Consider the following 18,820-nt stretch of genomic DNA (forward strand, 5'->3'; position numbering starts at 1 on the left):
AGTTCCCAAATAGACCAATAAGTAATTTGTTAAATGGAGAAATAATTAAAGTTGTCCTGTGTTATAATAGATACAAGTTGGCCTGTGATCCACATGGTGGGCAGATCAAAACCACTAGCACTTCCTTGGGGAAAAGACTGAGTTTTCTACTCCAGTAAAGAGTTATGGTCTCAGAAACCTACAGGAAGTCACTATAATCAGCATTAACTCTATGTGAGTGAGTTTGGTTTTTGGATTATTGAAGCTGACAAGGATTTCATTTCAAATTGATGCACAATTAGCACCCATGGAGACAGCAGTCATGATATAACATAACATTGCCATGGGCTAACATCTGCAACAGACTTCTTTAAAGCGTTAAAAAGCAAGTGTTTCCTTGAGGACTAATGTGCGCCTGAACAAAGTCACTGTGTTTTCTATCACCTCATAGAGTAAGGAGGACCCAAGGAGGATTTATGGCTTACCAGAAACGGGTTCACCGAGAGTACTGACTGTCAGGAGAGCAAACAGATCTATGGGAAGGAGTACGATGCTTCTTCAAAGTGAGGACAACTCTTGTGGGGTCCTGTACTTTGGATGAGTTACTAAGGGGAACCAGTACGTAGGGAAGGAGAGCATGCACTGTAAAGCAAAACAGGGGAAGGCTGTCAACTGTGTGCATTGGAACAGTGGCTGCAGAATCAGTTCCAATATAGCAATGCTTGTGAGTGTGGCACAGGAGCGGGCAGTGTTGTGTTTAGTTGTATTCAACAGCTCTATGAGTCTACACCACCTGGATAAAAGGTTGATATAGTGTCATCTTTCCTGGAATTTAGGGCAATAGCTTTTTCCATTTTGTCTGAGGAGGATGTGTTAAAATTATCTGAACTATGTCTAGATCAGTAAAAGTAAAAATCATCATTATAAGATAAATAACCACTTCATATTGCTATGATTAGGTAGCATATTGAAATCTTTATAATATGACTTTCAAGTTTTGTAAATAGAATACATTAATAGATAAAAGGACAGAAATAATTTTCCCAAATAAAAGATTTCTCAATTTTACTTAAGGTAAAATTTTATGCAACTATGTAGAAAGAAGTTGTTATTCATTTTTCCAAAAGGCAAGTGATTCAATCAGATATATTTCTTAACAGCAGATAATTTGGAGTCAAAGGCAATAATACTATGTCAGGGAGGAGCTATGGAGGCATACAGAATATATGCTTTTTATTGTGCAGGACAATGGAAAAAAAAGAATGACAAAGGTATGTTTTCATTTTAATGCCTTGAGAACATACGAGTTCCTGGTCTGCAAACAACTGAGTATCAGTATATGACATTTTACATGATTTTTCGTCCAAAAAGAAAAGTGTGGTTAGCTGTCTTGACAAATGTATCTTCAAACTTGTGTCTTATGTCTGAATATGGGTGTCTGAAATAACTTTGTTCCCATTAACTTTAAGATACATTGGATTTAGAGTAAACAATTGCACAAAATAGTTAAAGAAAAGTATAACATCATGTTTGTTTCCCTCTGTATTGATACCATGTATGTTTGACCCCGTGTCTCTCTTTGATCAGTTGTAAGAAACACTAATGTAACCTGTCTGTCTCTGAGACAGAGAAGACAAAACAAAACTCCTGTTGTTTTTCTGATCTTCCATTGAAGGCAATCTATTATTTTATTTCTATGTAAAATTGTACTGTGTAACACATTTTTAACAAAAATTAACTCTTTCCCTTAAATAATAATGTATTCTTCTATTGATTTCCCTATACCATATCTTTCTCTTTCACCTTAATAAGCCGATGGAGCACATCAATGAAACGTCTGAAGTGGATTTTATATTGCTTGGGTTTTCAGACCAACCTCAGTTGGAGATCATCCTTTTCGTGGTAGTCCTGCTATCTTATCTTCTCACACTCCTGGGCAACACGGCCATCATCCTGCTCTCCTGTCTGGACACCAAACTCCACACACCTATGTACTTCTTTCTCACCAATCTCTCCTTTCTTGACCTTTGCTTCACGACAAGTGTTGTCCCCCAGCTGTTGTGGAACCTGAAGGGACCGGCCAAGACGATCACTCCCACTGGTTGTGTCATACAACTCTATGTGTCCCTCTCGCTGGGCTCCACTGAGTGTGTCCTGCTGACTATCATGGCCTTTGATCGCTACGTGGCTGTCTGCAGACCTCTCAATTACACTGCTGTCATGCACCCATCATTCTGCAAGTCTTTGGCAGGAATTGCCTGGCTCAGTGGCGTGGGAAACACGCTCATCCAGAGCACCATCACCCTTCGTCTTCCCAGATGTGGACATCACCACCTTCAGCACTTCTTGTGTGAAATGCCTGCCATGATGAAATTGGCATGTGTTGACATTCATGCAAACGAAGTCCAGCTGTTTGTGGGCACATTAGTTTTGCTCCTTCTTCCTATGACATTGATCTTAGTCTCCTATGGACTCATTGTCCAAGCAGTGGTCAAAATTAAGTCGGTGCAAGCCTGGCGGAAGGCACTAGGGACCTGTGGATCTCATCTAATCGTGGTGTCTCTCTTTTTTGGGACCACCTCTGCCATTTACATCCAACCAAAGCGATCTTATGGCCATAGCCAGGACATGTTCCTCACACTGTTTTACACGGTTGTGACTCCCACCCTCAACCCCCTTATATACACTCTGAGGAACAAGGATGTGAAAGGGGCACTGAGAAGACTGCTGGGGAGAGAACAAAATGTGTAAGGACAAATCCAAGAAGCAGTGACTTTCTGTGATGGGCGATGATTTAAGAGACAGCATGGATCTACTTTGGGGTATGTTGTGTGGGTGTATCTACACTCCTCTCTGGCTGTATCTATACCCACATGGACAACGTGGTCTCAAAAAGAAAGACTCTCAGATTAACTTATATAGCTCATAGAGATTCTTTTATATTTCTTGAGGGGATGTTGTATGTAAGAGAAATAGAGAGAAGGGACAAAGAGCAACTTTTCCACTCATACCTTTATTACATATCTTTGAAGAATTGAAGCATATAATAAGACTGGGAGGAACTGATAATTGATCAAATATATGTGACTATAACCCATCTCGCTGCTCTTGATTCAATTTCTACTCACAGCGACTTTCTAGGACAGAGGAGAATTCCTCCGTAGCATTTCCAAGGCTGTTAATCTTCCTGGAACCAGGCTGGCTCATCTCTCTCTCAAAGAGAGGGTTCATACGGTCATCTTTATGTTAGCATCACAGTGCTTACCCCATTGCACCACCTGGGCACCTTATATAACATTGGGAGTTACAATAATGTTTACCTTTCAGGTAGAAAACAGATAATATACATGTTAGGATGAGAAAAGTACTTTGCAGCATTTCCTTGGTAACAGTTCCTGTTACAATATTATGAAAAAATTTGCATACGTTACCCAATTCTTTGAATAAATAAATAGTACAAAATAAAATTTGGAAAAACTGTATAATAAAATATAATATATGTGAACCTATCTGACATTTGTAATAATTCAAATGGTTTCATATCAAATTATAGTATCATAAAATATCTATGATATTAATTATGTAGTGGATTCAAAGCCTCTTATATCCAATCTTAGTTGAGCCTATTGTTTTCCCCAATGTCTCTGTGGTTAATAAATATTTAGACTCTGCTAAAGACTGGAATATACATATGTAAATATATTTATATAAGAGTGTGGGGAAAAATATCTATGTGTATATATTTATAGGTTCAGTATTAAGGCAGCAGATGGACACTGGGCCTCCCGCAAGCACTTACCCAATACATGAACCCATTCTTCTATTAAATTGGCATTCCAGGATGCATACCTTCCTTACATGATCGACGAAGACAAATGTGTGTAGAAGCAAACGTGGTGTAGAATGTTGATGGTGCCTGGCTATCAAACGATATAAAGTCTGGGGTCTTAAAGGATAGCAAATAAACAAGCAGCCATGTAGCTGAGAAGCAACCAAGCCCACATGGAGGAAGCACACCAGCCTGTGTGACCACGAGGTGTCGAAGTGATGAGGTATCAGGCATCAATGAACAAAAAAGTATATCATTGTAAATGAGGGTGAGTTCAGATGGAGACCCAAAGCCCCTAAGTAGGCAACTGGACACACCCTTACACAAGGGTCGTGGGGAGGAGACAACCAGTCAGGGTGCAGTGTAGCAACGATGAAACATATAACTCTCCTCTAGTTCTTAAATCCTCCCTCCCCTCTCTATCATGATCCGAATTCTACCTTACAAATCTGGCTAGAGCAGAGGATGTACATTGGTGCAGATATGAAGTGGAAACACAGGGAATCCAGGACAGCTGATCACTTCAGGACCAGTGGTGAGAGTGGTAATATCTGCAGGTGAAGGAAAGGTGGGGTAGAAAGGTGAAAACTATTAGAGGGATCTACATATAACCTCCTCTCTGGGCAATGGACAAGAGAAAAGTGGGTGAAGGGATACATCGGGTAGTGTAAGATATGACAAAATAATTATAACTTGTAAATTATCAAGGGCTCATGAGGGAAGAGGGACTGAGGAGGGAGGGGAATATGAGGAGATCATATCAAGGGCTCTAGCAGAAAGCAAATGTTTTGAGAATGATGATGGCAACAAATGTACAAATGTGCTTGACACAATGCATGTACGTATGGATTGTGATAAGAGTTGTGTGAGTCCCCAATAAAATGATTTAAAAACAGAATTGTTTTGGGAAAGGTTATTATTTTTACATTTTAAAAACATTTAAACACAGAAATTAGTTGTAGGAATGTAGGTACTGGTGGCATTGAAAATCAAATCTGTAAATCTCATAACAATGGATATCCAATTAACTCTGAATCTCCTAACTTACAAAAGGGTTAAATGTTGGTCACAGCCAAGAAACAGATAATTCAACACTGCTGAATACATACATCGGCATATATAATATGCACTAAAACCTTGTTTAAGACCTGGAAGTAGATTCAAGGTAACATATGAAACTGAGGGAATATTTTGGTAGGTGATTTTCTGGATGAGTCAACAAAGTTGGGTTTTGCCAGACACTTTGTGGTAAACCATCAGGTTATCAGATTATGGTGATGGGTACTTGCTGCTCAGAACATTAGGAAGTTCCGTAGAGAAGAAACCACTCTATCGGGGAAAAATGCAGGATTCTGGAGAATTCATTTAGAGGAAAGAACAAATGATGACGTCTGGATAGAGGAGGGCACCCGTCTCAGCAGGTGAGGTGACCTTTGATTAAATTCACTTATTATACTGGTAATGTTCCAGAAGTAAAGAAACTATAACAGAGTCATTTGATGAGTTAGGGATAGTAAAGGTGGGACTGAAAATGTGTAATCATAATATCAGACTGCTTAGTGAATGACGATAATCTTCAATGCTGGAGCTGGTATTAAGTTTCATCACAAGGTCATTATCTAGAAATGACTTGCTTAAATGAAACATTCCTGGGGTTAATTATCACAGGTACCAAAAAGGCAAGTAGTTGGATAGGACCATCACATGGGACGCATTTGGATGAAGGATGAGATAGATGGTCTATCTATAAATAGACAACACTATTTTCAGCAAGCAGGACTGTAATCACAAGTTGTTAATAAAACTTCCTCTAATCCTATTGCCACATTCATCCTCATATGATCTAGCTTCATTGATAATTTGCTCAGCAAACAGATTGAATGACGATGATTAGTGCATGCAAACTTTCCTTGTTCTGCTTACACAACTGCCTCTCAGGCCATGTACAGTTTCCACCTGAGAACAATGAGGTGTTCTGGAGTTCCCATTTTTCTCAAAGCTACTCATGGCTTGTTAGGATCCACTCAATCAAATGCCTTGGCATATTCAACAAAACAAAAGTATTTCTGCTATTCCCTGCTTTCCACCAAGATCCATCAGTATCATTAATGATATCCTTTGCTTCACATTCTCTTCTGAATCTGGCCTGAACCTCTGGTAGCAACCTGTCAATGTAGTGCTGCAGGTTTTGTTGGATGGTCTTCAGCAAAGTTTACTTGCATGAACTCTTAATGATATTGCTTTATGACCTCAGCATTCGGTTGGGTCCCCTTTCTTTTGAATAGGTAGTAATATGGATCTCTTTCATTCAGCTGGCCAAGGACCTTTCTTCCATATTTCCTGCAATGACGAGTGTATGTTACTTTGAAGACTGGGTGTTCCTGGCCCAAACCATGGTGTTTTCAATTGCTTCCCATGGTTTATCAGAGTGTTGAAATTTTTCAATTGATATTTCATCAATTCCTGGAACCTTGGACACTGCTTTCAGTGAAGCTTGCATTTCTTCCTTCAGTACCATGGTACCATGGTTCTATCTCATCTGCTACCTCCTGACATGGTGGAATGTTGACTAGCACTTTTTGGTACAGTGGCTTCATGTATTCTTTCCATTTTCTGTCAAGGATTCCTGCATGGCTCAATCTTCTTCCCATAGAATCTTTCATTACTACGATTTGAGACTTCAGTTGTTTCCTTGAGGTCTTTCCATTTAAGATATGCTGAGCATGTTCTTCCTGTTTGGTTTTCTATTTCTAGTGTTTGCACATTTCATCATAATATTGGGTTTTGTTACAGTTTTGTCTTTCTTGGATCTACAGCCAGTGCTCACAGAAGCAACAGTCAAATACCCAAAGACCCATTGCATGGGGTAAATCTACTGTGAAAGACCTCATTAAAGAAATAAAGGATATTACTTTGAAGAGTAAGAGGTACCTGACTCAAACCATGGTGTTTTCAGTTGCCTCCTGTGCGTTTGAGAGTTGGACAATGAATACAGGAGGCCAAAAAAGGATGGAAGCATTTGAATCATGGTGCTGGCATAGACTATTCAAAGTAACACAGAATGCTAAAGAACAAAGAAATCAGTCTTGGAAGAATACAGCCAGTATGCTCCATAACATGAGAGCACTTTGGATATGTTTTCAGAAGAGACCAATCCCTTGAGAAGAACATCATGTTGGGTAAACCAAGGGGTATCGAAAAGAGGAAGACCTTCCATGGGATGGATTGACAAAGTGGTTTCATTGATGTGCTCAAACTGAAGGAATGTATTCAGGATACACAAAGCCCGATAGCATTTCTTTCTGTTGTGCACTGAGTCACTGTGAGTCAGAACCAGCTCTAAGCTGCCTAACACCAACACCTATAAATCGTGATCTCATCTAGAGAGATTTTTAAAAAATGAATCAAATTTTAATAATTGAATTTTAACTTACCAACAATAATTATTTTCATTTATTAAAGAACACTCTGACCAAAAGGATGATAGATGAGAACATTTGAAGGTGAATCCATCAATTATTTTGATCAAGTTTTCTTAATAGATCAGTATAGATACATGAACGGCTGTAATAGAAACTTCACATGGCTGTCTCTTACCGTCATGCACATTTCACCTCTTGAATCTCATCCTTAAAACCCTCTTAGAACATTGGATCTCAAAGAGCCTATATCCATTGCACACTTTGGTTTTCATTACATGTATTATATCAATTACTTATCTGTTAAATGATTACTTAACACCTAGCAACCCAGGTGTTAAAGGTTGGGTTGCTAGATTCTTCCCTCCTGCACTAAGTTGTAGGCTTTATGGGGGAATAGATGGTGATTTAGATTTACACCAAATCCCATATAATACCTACTCAAGAGTCTGTGTTCAATAAAAACTTGTTGAATTAGCGGTGAATAAAGTAATAGAAGGAGACATGGATAGGAAATAATAGGATATAAGAAATAATAAAATACATTTATTTTGTCATATTGCAAATGTGAAGAAAGCATGGTTTGAAAAGAGAATTGACATGAAATATATTTCATTTTCCCTCAGTTTCAGGTTGGGTTGCTAGGTGTATTTTGAACACATTAAAGAACTGAGTAAGAGGACTCTTGAGTTGAGATTTTTTGTTATAGTCAGCTCCACTAATAGCCACAGATGTATAATAGCCTAGCAAATACATAGACCACAAAGAATTAAAAAAAGCTACATATCCATAGTCAACTAATTTTTTTACAATTGTGATAAGTATATTTGATTGGTGAAAAAGTGTGTCTTCAATGAATGATGTTGGACATATTAGATTTACACTTGCAGAAAAATGAAACAGAATATATGCTTCACATCGCAAACAACAACGAAATTATTCAAAATGGATTGATTAACTGAGCATGAGAACCCAAACAAGAAAAATCTTAGAAGAAATTGCAGAAGCAAGGTTTTGGGAGGGCCTAGCTTTAAGTAATAGTTTATCTAATAAAATAAAACAACAAGAACACAAATAGCAAAAGATAAATTAAATAATGGCATACCATAAACTATTAAATGCTTCTGGTAATAAAAAAAATCTTAAAATAAATAAAAAAGACAAGCTATCAAATGTGAGCATATCTCTGCAAACCATATACCTAATAGAGTAGAATAACATGTATCTATCTATCTCTCTCTTTCTCTCTCTATCTATCTATCTTTCAACTTTGACAACAACAAATATAGCAGCCCATTCATAACATGGGCAAAGAATTGAACAGGCATTTCACCAAACATAGCATTTCAATAGTTATTTAATAGGCAAATATACTCAACCATTTTAGTTGTCAGAGATTGAAATGCTAAATGTAATAAAAACCAAGATAAGGACAAAGAAAACAAAAACAGAAAACAACAAATGTTGTCAAGTTGTGGGACTTGGAATTCTTCCTCATTGCAGATTTGAAAGCAAAATGGTACACTTATTATAGAAAACGTAACCATCCAAATCCTTGGTGTCTTTGTCATCTAAGTGCTGCTGGAAGAGAAATACCACAAGGCGGGTGGCTTATAACACTGAAGTCTATACTTGTACAGGGTAGGAATCTCTAGCGGAAGGTCTTTGATTTCTGTTGATTCCGTTTAGGAGGAAGATCCTTGAATCCTTTCAGCACCTATGGCCATGGCATTCTCCGGAAACTTTCATGTGTCTGGACATCCAGCGTTTTTCCCCCTGGATCCAAGAAGTTCCCAACACCAGCACCGGGCCCTGAATCCAAAGAATATCGTTGTCTTTTGACAACACAATCAAAGTATTTAAGACGAAATATCGCCATCCCTGTGGCTGCTGAGGAGCATTCCACCTATACATTTTCCAAGAGAGTTAGAGCCCATGGTACTTTCCCTCTTCTTTGTTAACACCACAGATACACGCATATAGTTTCCCAATATCAGTATGTAAAATATAAAGCCGATGATGCTACGTCTCAGATTTAGAACTTATAGGGAGAAGACAGGTTAGGAATAGAGAAAGAATGATGTACTACATTGTAAGGAAAAATATACAAAATCATTATATCTATATCATGCAATAAGGGTTTTTGTTCCAGCTTTAGCACATTACAAGTGTGACTTTCAGGTGATATGGAGGCAGGGTAGTGTGTATACAGCCAGTGGATTCAGGGATTCAGCCAGTTCACACTCACTTTGTGGTGATTTTGGTAAGCTCGCTGTTAAAATGGCACTTGTAATCAGTGTTTGCTCCAATGTGGCTGGCTGGACAGCTTCCCAATATGGACATGGAAGATTTACATTCCCTATAATTCTTTTAATGTGAACCTCTTTTACTGTCCTTATTTAAGTACTAACTGTAGGAATAATAAACTACCTAGTGCTATGTGTATATGTACACACACATATGTATATATCTTTGGACACACACACACATATATATACACATATACACACACCTTTTAGTGTATATATACACACACATTTACATTTATAAAACCTTTTGGTATGTGTTTATTATTAATAGTGTATTATTTCCTACAGTTAATACTTAAACAAGAACAGTAAAAGAGGTATATGTTATAAGAGTAAGGAATGTGTGTGTGTGAAAATATATATATACCGGTTAACTACATATACCTGGTCAGTAAAACACCATTAAAATATTTGAATCCCATCTAAGGATACAGCCTTGTGAATATGTATATATTTAGGAATATTTAGCTATTATTCCTAAACTCATCTTTTACAAAGATTTACCCCTTAATTTTGATGACTCTATATTTTATATACAAATTTATATTTTCTCTATAATTTTTTTCTATTCTGTCGTACTAGATATTAGTCTTTGCCTTCTCCAATATCATTACTGTATTTTTATTACCTTTTGGATTTGAAGCCTATCTTAGTATTTGATAGAAAGACTCATCCTGTTAAAATAGTATTATTATATGAAAATATACAAAGTGAAGAATACACTATTTCAGAAAACTCTACATGTACAATTCAGTGGCCCTGCTTACATTCTTCAAGTTCTGTATCCTTTCCCAATATCCTTTTCCAAATTATTCTACTTTCATGAACATTGACGTTTCAAGATTCACCCTTCTCTTTCATTCAAGACTAACTTTGCTGGACACGAGCATGCTATATAATCATTGGAATCAATTTGTTTTATTCCATAGTCATACTACAATAATGGTTATTTGAGTTACTTTATATTAATTGATTATTTTGTAGAAAATTCTCTTCTTGGAAAGAAAAGTGTACAGAAATGCAAGAAAAGCTGGAGTATATGATTATAGCATGTCTGCTGCATTAAGAATAAAATTAACATTCTTTAAAAAAGCCTTCTCCTCTTTCCCACCTGCCCCATTTGTTTTTCCACTACCCATGGAACTAAATATAGGAACCTGGACACTGAGGAGCTTGGGTACAAGTGAATAGTTTGTCCATGATATCTGACTAGATATACAATACACGTCCTGTTTAGAAACACTTTCTTTCTTGTTTCTTTCTTTCTGGACATTATGCAATGTCATGCTAATTAGCAACTTGGAGATACAGATCCCCAAGGTCTTGAGAGAATCCATAAACTGCGTGCCCTTCATTTTTTCCAATCTGATTTTTCTCTAGGGGCTCTGTTCAAGAAACACTTACATTCATCTAGCTCATGGGTATTGCGCAGTGCTATTGGCTTTAGGGATGAAACTCTAAGGGGCTCCATCATGCAATCATGAATCCTCTGCGCTGAGCTGTGGCAAAGGTGAGAAGGAGAAGGGAGTCAACACCTTAGTAAATGTAAGTAATGCATCTTGTTTCCTCTGATGGCCAGGTCATTCTCCTCCTGGAGTTTCTCCCACGTACACTCATCAGTATTGATGGATGGACTCCGTGACTAAATCACCTACTTCATGGCTCCTACAGATCCCTCCTCAGGAATTCTTTCTCACACCTGACTTCTAGGAATTTATCTCAAACATCATAAGGACTCATCCCATAAGAATCTGGAAAAAAATGCATGGTGGTAATATAATTCTTGACTTTTATTTGCCAAAGGAAAGGTTTTTCCCCTAGAGCATTCTTCTCCAAATAACACTCAATAGTCTTTATTTCATATTTTAGATTCAGAAAACGAGCAATATCAGAAAGCAGATTTTCTGCATTTGAAACCACACATATGTGTGCAAACTCACACATTTTGAGACTCCAACCTCTGATCATTTTCATCATCTCCCTTAAATAGATTCCCTTCAAACCACAACTTTCAGATTTGAACCTTGGAGAATATTCCAGCCGATCTCCAATTTATAAACTAGGGAACTGACCAAAGAAGTCAAGCATTTGTAAATTTGCCACCGAGACCCTGTATCCACTATTCGAGAGGCAATTTATAAATACATGGAACACTGAACAGGTGAAAAATAAAGAATAACTATTGATTCTTTTCCCTCAGGAAAGAGTTCTGTCAGTAGCTGAGACAATTTATACAGCTTTCCAGCTAGAAACAGCTGCTCTTTACCTATGCCACCATGTGCATTTACACGTGAGCATGGAGAACTCCTGAAGATTATTTGCATTATGTATTCCTCTGACCTCCTCAGAAAAATAATTGGCATGGAAGCCTGAAATTCTCACTTTTTCTGATATTCTGTTTTTATTAGTTTGTTTTGGTTTTGGTTTTATGCCTCACTCAGTTGTCTTTTTCTTATAGTGACTATTTTGACCTAGTAGAACTGCCCCAAAGGCTCTCTTCCCTGTGATCTCTATAGTGGCAGATTACAAGTCAGTCACCTGCAGTCATCCCATGGGTAGCCTCAAGCCACTAACCCTTTGTCTAGCACCTGAACACTTAACTATTCGTGTCTCCAGAGCTCCTTTTATAGTTGACTATGTAAAATATCCAGGGGAAGTGAAACAGTGAATCTTCACTATTGAATAGATCTCTCCCTGCCTTCTAGTCCATGGTTATAGTGATCGCACTGTGGGTTTCCCAGACTGTAACAGCAATGGGAGTAGACAGACCGGTTCTGCTCCCAGGAGCTGCTGGTAATTTTGAACTGTTGATCATAAGGATGCAGTCAGATGCCTAACCACTACATTACGAAGGCTAGATGTTGTACAAATGCACATAAAACGCAGCCATGCATACATGTATGTGGCATGTGTGTCTAGATGCCTTTGTTATATGTGTTTCTAAGTGGTATGACATCAAGCACTCTACAGAATATGCCATGCTCTTTTTTAATTTAATTCTCTTCTTTTGTGTGATGCCCTTGGTTCATAGTGAAACCATGTATAGAAGAGAAAAACTTATGCTCCGAAAAATTAATAACTTGTCCAAATACACACACCTAGCAAGATTTGCAGGCATAATTTTTAAAAAGGCATTCCAAACCTAGAGCCCAAATATGCAGATACCAAACAACTCATATAAACTAAATAAAACTAAAGAAATCCAAGTCAAAAAGATGCATGGAAATATGTTTATCTTGTTCTTATTGACATCAGTTTTAAAACACGGTTAACATTGCTCCAATAAGAATTGCTTTAAAAAGTTTTTCATAATAATTGTACTGACATGAAAAATAATTCTCAAGGCATTGGAAGTAAGTAATCCATGTGGGGAAGTCTCCCCCGGAAATGAGAGGCTTGGGGCATGACTGGCCTATGCAGCAGACCAAGTCAGGCTCTTGCGAATCTCCCAAAGCCAGTAGGTAATGGATTCCTTAGGAGGTACCCATACTTCATCCAAGCCATGGAAGGTACCTAATGATAATAAGGTATGGATCAACCTGTGAGAATAGCTGACAGCCATCATGAATTCTCGTGTTGAGGAATTTCAGGACACACTGTAACCATTTTAGCACATGCTCAAGTATGAGCTACTTCATAGAATGACAGAACTGGAAGGTTCCAGAGAACCTAGTCTCATCCCATACCCACATTTTACAAGTAGGTCTGGAGATTGTAATAATTGTCCCCAAACTGCACAGGTGATAATCAAAGTTAAAGATAGAAAGGAGTTCATATCTCCTGACTAAAAAACTGAAGTAAATGGATTACAGCCACCCAGCACCAACCTCCAACCCCACACCAGCCAAGATGAGTTCTTTTCATGGAAAATTCAAAACCAAGTAATTCAAAGTGGCTGCAGTAAATAGGCAGTACTGTTGATTCCTGAAATCAACCCTTCCTCCATGGGAAGTAGCTTGTCTTTCTGTCTCCCATCCACATTTCCTCTATATTGATTCCATGCCCAGATTCCCATGGCAGGAAGATGGGGATGGAAGCTCCAGGTTCAACATCCTCTTAAGCTGCAGTATACAGACAGAGAGAACTTCTCTTTCACCAAACACACTCAATCAAAATTTCTGGGCACGATTGAATTTGTTCTTGTCCCTGAAAATCACAAACACCAGGTGACAGAATTCACCCACTGAGGCAGAGACTAAGCTACAAATCCATCCCGGGGCCCCTGGACAACATGGGGGAAAGGAATGTGGGATGTTTTCAACAGGAAAAGGGTGAATGAATGGAAGGAGCCCAAACCCCAAATATTCATTTTGGGAATATACATAGCACCATTAAGAAGTATGAAAGTGGTTGGTACTTTGTAAGGAAATAAATCTCTTGAATAATTATGTATCAATAAGTATGCCATGAAATAACCTTCCTATTGTTTACATTTGTCCAATACTATAAGTCAACTACCATAAAGAAATCATGAAAAAATATTTTAAGGGATTAAAAAGCCAAAGCACACTTTCAGGAAAAGGGGGCATAGTGAGAGTGTGTTATACCAGCTGCAGCAAGTGGGAATGCTGAGAGCCTTGAATCATCCTTTTGATCTATCACAGTAAAACAAATGGTGTCTTCTGTTGAATATTTGTCACATTGCATCTTTTGTACTTGAGGATTTAACATTTTCTGCCCACTCACGTTAATATTCCTTTTAATATTCTATAGCACAACATATTGAAACATGTTTGTTGTTGTTCCTAGGTGCCACTGAGTAAGTTCCTACCCAAAGCAGCCTATGTATCTTCACAAGTGTAGTTATGTCTGAGCCAATTATTTCAGCCCCTGGGGATATTCATCTTATAGAGTGGATAAAATATACATTTGTTATTTTCATTGTTGGTTTAGGAACCGTGGTAGCAAATTGTTTGGCTGCTAACTGAAAGGTTAGCACTTGTAACTTACCAGCTGCTATTGGGTATAGATGAGCCAGACTTGATTCCTCCCAAAATGTGATTAATGGGATTGTTTGTTCATTTCATGCCTTTAAATAATATGAAATACTTTGTCCTTTTTTTGCACACTGATATATACCTGTATCTATAAGAGTGCCTGACATATAGAAAGCAATGTATATGTGCTCGTCTGGGTAGACGTCTGGGTAGACTAGAGACACAAATCCAGAGATACTCATATATATGTAAGGCTGCATGAGTAAGTGTTTCCAGGCCTCCTCACTTTTAAGGAGCAAGAGTGTGTCATCTGCATATCAAGGATTGTTGATAAGCTTTCTTCTCATGCTGATGCTGCATTATTTTTCACGCAGTTTATATATCTATATCTATATCTATATCTATATCTATATCTATATCTATATCTATATCTATATCTATATCTATATCTATATCTATATCTATATCTATATCTATATCTATATCTATATCTATATCTATATCTATATCTATATCTATATCTATATCTATATCTATATCTATATCTATATCTATATCTATATCTATATCTATATCTATATCTATATCTATATCTATATCTATATCTATATCTATATCTATATCTATATCTATATCTATATCTATATCTATATCTATATCTAATCTATATCTATATCTATTTCTATTTCTATATCTATATCTATATCTATATCTATCTATCTATCTATCTATCTATCTATAAGTGTTTAGCTACTTGACAAAGTTTGGCAAGTTGAACTCCCACAGAGGTCCCTTGAAGATATTTCTGAATATCTGCTGCTCTGGAATGTCTTGGCCTTAGAAAAACCCATGGAGCAGTTGTATTCTGCAGACAATTGTTCACCATAAATCAGAATCAATTCAAGGGACATTAAATACAACTAACAACTACAACTTGTCATTTAAAAGTGTCCTCCTGTAGTAACAGATTTCCAAAAGAGCAGCATTAGGCATATTAGCCTGTCTTTAACTTTTTAACTCATGAGTTAAAGATACTATTTTTTTTTGTATTTTTAGCTAACCTATAGAAAATGTAGGAAACCTGGCTCTGCAGTGGTTGTGAGTTGGGCTACTTATTATTAGATCAGCAGTTCAAAACCCCCAGCTGCTCCTCACAAGAAGGATGGGATTCTCTACTCTGGTAAGGAGATAACAGTCTCAGAACTTAGAGGTAGTTCTACACTGTCCTATAGGGTCCTCTGAATCAGCATCGACTCAGTGGCGGTGAGTCTGTTTTACTGGTATTTATAGAAAATACACTTACACTACCTTTTACCACAGAAAGCCTTAATTTACATTTTTATGTCCGTGTAAAAATAGCACAACTAAGGGCATAATTTATTATTTAAAAATATGTTGCAGGGAATTGCAAGCATTAGAGGTCTGTCAGAGAAAACAAAAGGATATTTTATTCTATTAATTCCCTCTAGTCATAGATTATATTAGAATCTTTCGATTTTTTTCCCCCAAGAACTATTCAAAGCCTCTCATGTTTCTATTCTCTAATTTGAAACATACTTTTTTTCTTTTCCTACACTTTGTAAATTACCTCTAGCATTCTGGAGCTGAACATGACGAATGAACCCTTGAAGTGTCCGCCATAAATTAATCTTAAACCTTAAGGCAGAATATCTCTTCAAATAATTTTGGAATGAAGAAATGACTGAGCTCAATTAATTAGGAAAATAGAGTCTGCCAGGAGCATTATGCTATTTTAATAAATATTTAAATGTTATAAAATTGACAACAGAAACTCACAACATAGATCAGGAATCTAGGGTCAATGAGTCCATGCTAGTAAGGGAGGACAGACTCACAGAAGGAGAGTGAGCGTGAAATAAATGCCGTTGTACAGTAGATACTGTTGAATAGGTGTCTGTTTGCTGTGTATATTCTCAAGAAGAATGAGAACAGAATAACTAAAATTGTGAAAAAAATTATTTCTAGTATTCTACCCCAAATTAAGAAAAAGCAGAGCACAGTTTTATTAAAATCGTAGTTGTATTTATTGAATTGGAGAAACTCAAATTTAAAACAGGAACATATTTTTATTTCTCCACTAGATTAATATGTAATGACCAGTCATTACTGAGGATTGAATTCCTTAATCTCGAATTTTTATAAAGCCTTTCAGCCCAGTGTGCAGCCTTTTAAAACTTAGCAGGGTTAACAAATGAATTTCTACCAGTAGATAGAAACAAGCCCTGGCTTGAAGGTTGAAATTGAACTTCCCCCATTGTCTTCCAAGGCTATTGGCAGGTCCTTTCATGAAATAGTTTTCTTTGTCTGACAAATTTCCTGTCCTCTCTGTGAGATGCAACTGAAAGCTTAAATTCAAGTGCTATTGACATCATTTAAGGTGTGGTCCTTTCAAGTTGATGTTGGAATATTTCCTATCACCATGCATCTGTAACTTTTGCTTGTGTGTGGCTCTGACATTGGAAGTATGTCACCTGTATTTCAAATACCAGTATGGTCACCTGTAGTGGGTTCATATCAGTGAAACGTCCAGACACATAGGCTAGCAAGAAGGACCTGGAGATACACTTCTTTAAAACTTTCCATCGAAGCTCTTACAAAGAGCAGGGGAAATTATCTGATACATTGTCAGAAAGCATGCTTCTCTCGGTGGGAACTTGAAATGTGACTTAGGAAGGACTGCCTTCTCCAAGCACAGTTGAATGACACAGGTGGACAACAGGTTGGAATGGCCAGACTCCCAATCTAAAGAAACAGCTGCGATCATCCCCGAATAACTGGAATGTGAAATACATGAAGGATGAAGCTAGGAAAATTTAAATTTGTCAACAACGAAAGGTAACACTCAAAAGCAGATATTATGAGCATTTTTAGTGACTTGAAATAGACTCCTGTTGGACATTTTCCTTGGAGAACCATATGGACTCCTAAGCCTGTGGTGACAGATAAGAGAAAGTGTATCACAGTCATCATTAAAAAGAACATTGCAAGGTCTGCCTTTAAATAGGACAATGCCCTTTAAATAGGACAAGTTTATGACCAACCACGCACAGAAAAACGAATAAATAGAATATTTTTAAAAGAAATTTTGCAGTCTGAAATCGATCAAACATGTGACTCAGATGCATTGATCATTGCTGGTGGTAGAAATGTGACTATTGGAAACAAATAGGAGGGATGAGTAGTTTAAAATTATGTCCTAGATAATAGAAAAGATGCCAGAGGATTTAAAGCAGAATGTTAGAAGGCCAGTAACCCATTCATTGGAATGAACTTTTTCCACCAACTTAAGTAATGGTTGCATACCAGGATATGCCCTAATGGAAGGTGCAGGAAGCAAATCTACTACACATGCGGGAAGAGGCCATTGAGAAGCTCAGTATCATCCGCTAAAGGAAGTCAGACAACTGTGAAACCGATAATCAGTTGCTTACATGCAAATGCAGGTTTAAGCTGAAGAAAATTGAAATTCATGAGAACCAAAATATAACCTGGAGTATATCCCACCAGAATAGAGAGACCATCCTAGAGACAGACTGGATGCTATTAAATGCTAATTGCCAAACCAAACACCAACAAGGACTTCATCCATGAAGAAAACAAAAGGTCATTTAAAATAAAGGGGGAATGTATTCACAAGGATTATCAAAAGAGACTGTGAAGGCTGCTTTTATATTTAGAATAGCCAGAAAAAAATTAGAATAACCAGTGGATGTCTGGATTGTTATAAGGACTGTAAGAGCCCCCAATGAAATGATTTTGAAAAAAATATTAGAATAGCTAATGTAACAGAAAGAAATGATGAAGTAAAGGAGCTGTACAGAAGATTTTAAAGGAAAGCCCAAGACAAAGCAAAGGATTATAAGGAAATGGAGAAACACCTGGAGTTAGACAGTCAAAAAATGAAATCATTGTGGCAAATGTAAGGCTAAGAGAACTGAAGAACAATTGAAGCATTGGGTTGAAATATTAAAGAACTGTATACAAAGTAATGAAAGACATAGGATGCATCAACAGAGGCTGGAAGGGATACACAGTCACTGTACCAAAGAGAATCGCTTGATGCTCAACTATTTTAGGATGGCAGTAATTCATGAATACTAATCGGTAGCCTTGTTAGGAGTCCAAGTTGCATTGATGGCAGTGGTAGCGGAAAAAGCGCCCCCTAATGAATGGAATGCCAACTGAGATGGTGCAAAAGCCAGCTAGACACTGGATATTTTCTCTTATCTAAATCATAACACTTTGGAAGGCTGAGATGGTGCAAAAAACAGCTAGACACTGGATATTTTGCCTTGTCTAAGCCATAACATTTTGGAAGGCTGATAG

The 18,820-nt window shown here is 37.4% G+C and overlaps 1 protein-coding gene across 1 annotated transcript; it reads left to right on the top strand.

Annotated features, from left to right (window-relative positions):
* The first annotated feature begins 1,788 nt into the window (after positions 1-1,788).
* On the top strand, positions 1,789-2,730 carry LOC142437543 (olfactory receptor 2G3-like). The gene has a single exon (XM_075540659.1). It carries the CDS (start codon positions 1,795-1,797, stop codon positions 2,728-2,730), a length of 936 nt encoding a protein of 311 aa, XP_075396774.1. The 5' UTR covers positions 1,789-1,794.
* The last annotated feature ends 16,090 nt before the right edge of the window (positions 2,731-18,820 follow it).

Source organism: Tenrec ecaudatus, chromosome 1 (assembly GCF_050624435.1).
Source record: "Tenrec ecaudatus isolate mTenEca1 chromosome 1, mTenEca1.hap1, whole genome shotgun sequence".
In the NCBI taxonomy this organism is placed as follows: Eukaryota; Metazoa; Chordata; class Mammalia; order Afrosoricida; family Tenrecidae; genus Tenrec; species Tenrec ecaudatus.

Bases quoted from the DNA above. Each gene is read 5' to 3' on its own strand.
- LOC142437543 (XM_075540659.1), top strand. From the start codon at position 1,795: ATGGAGCACATCAATGAAACGTCTGAAGTGGATTTTATATTGCTTGGG.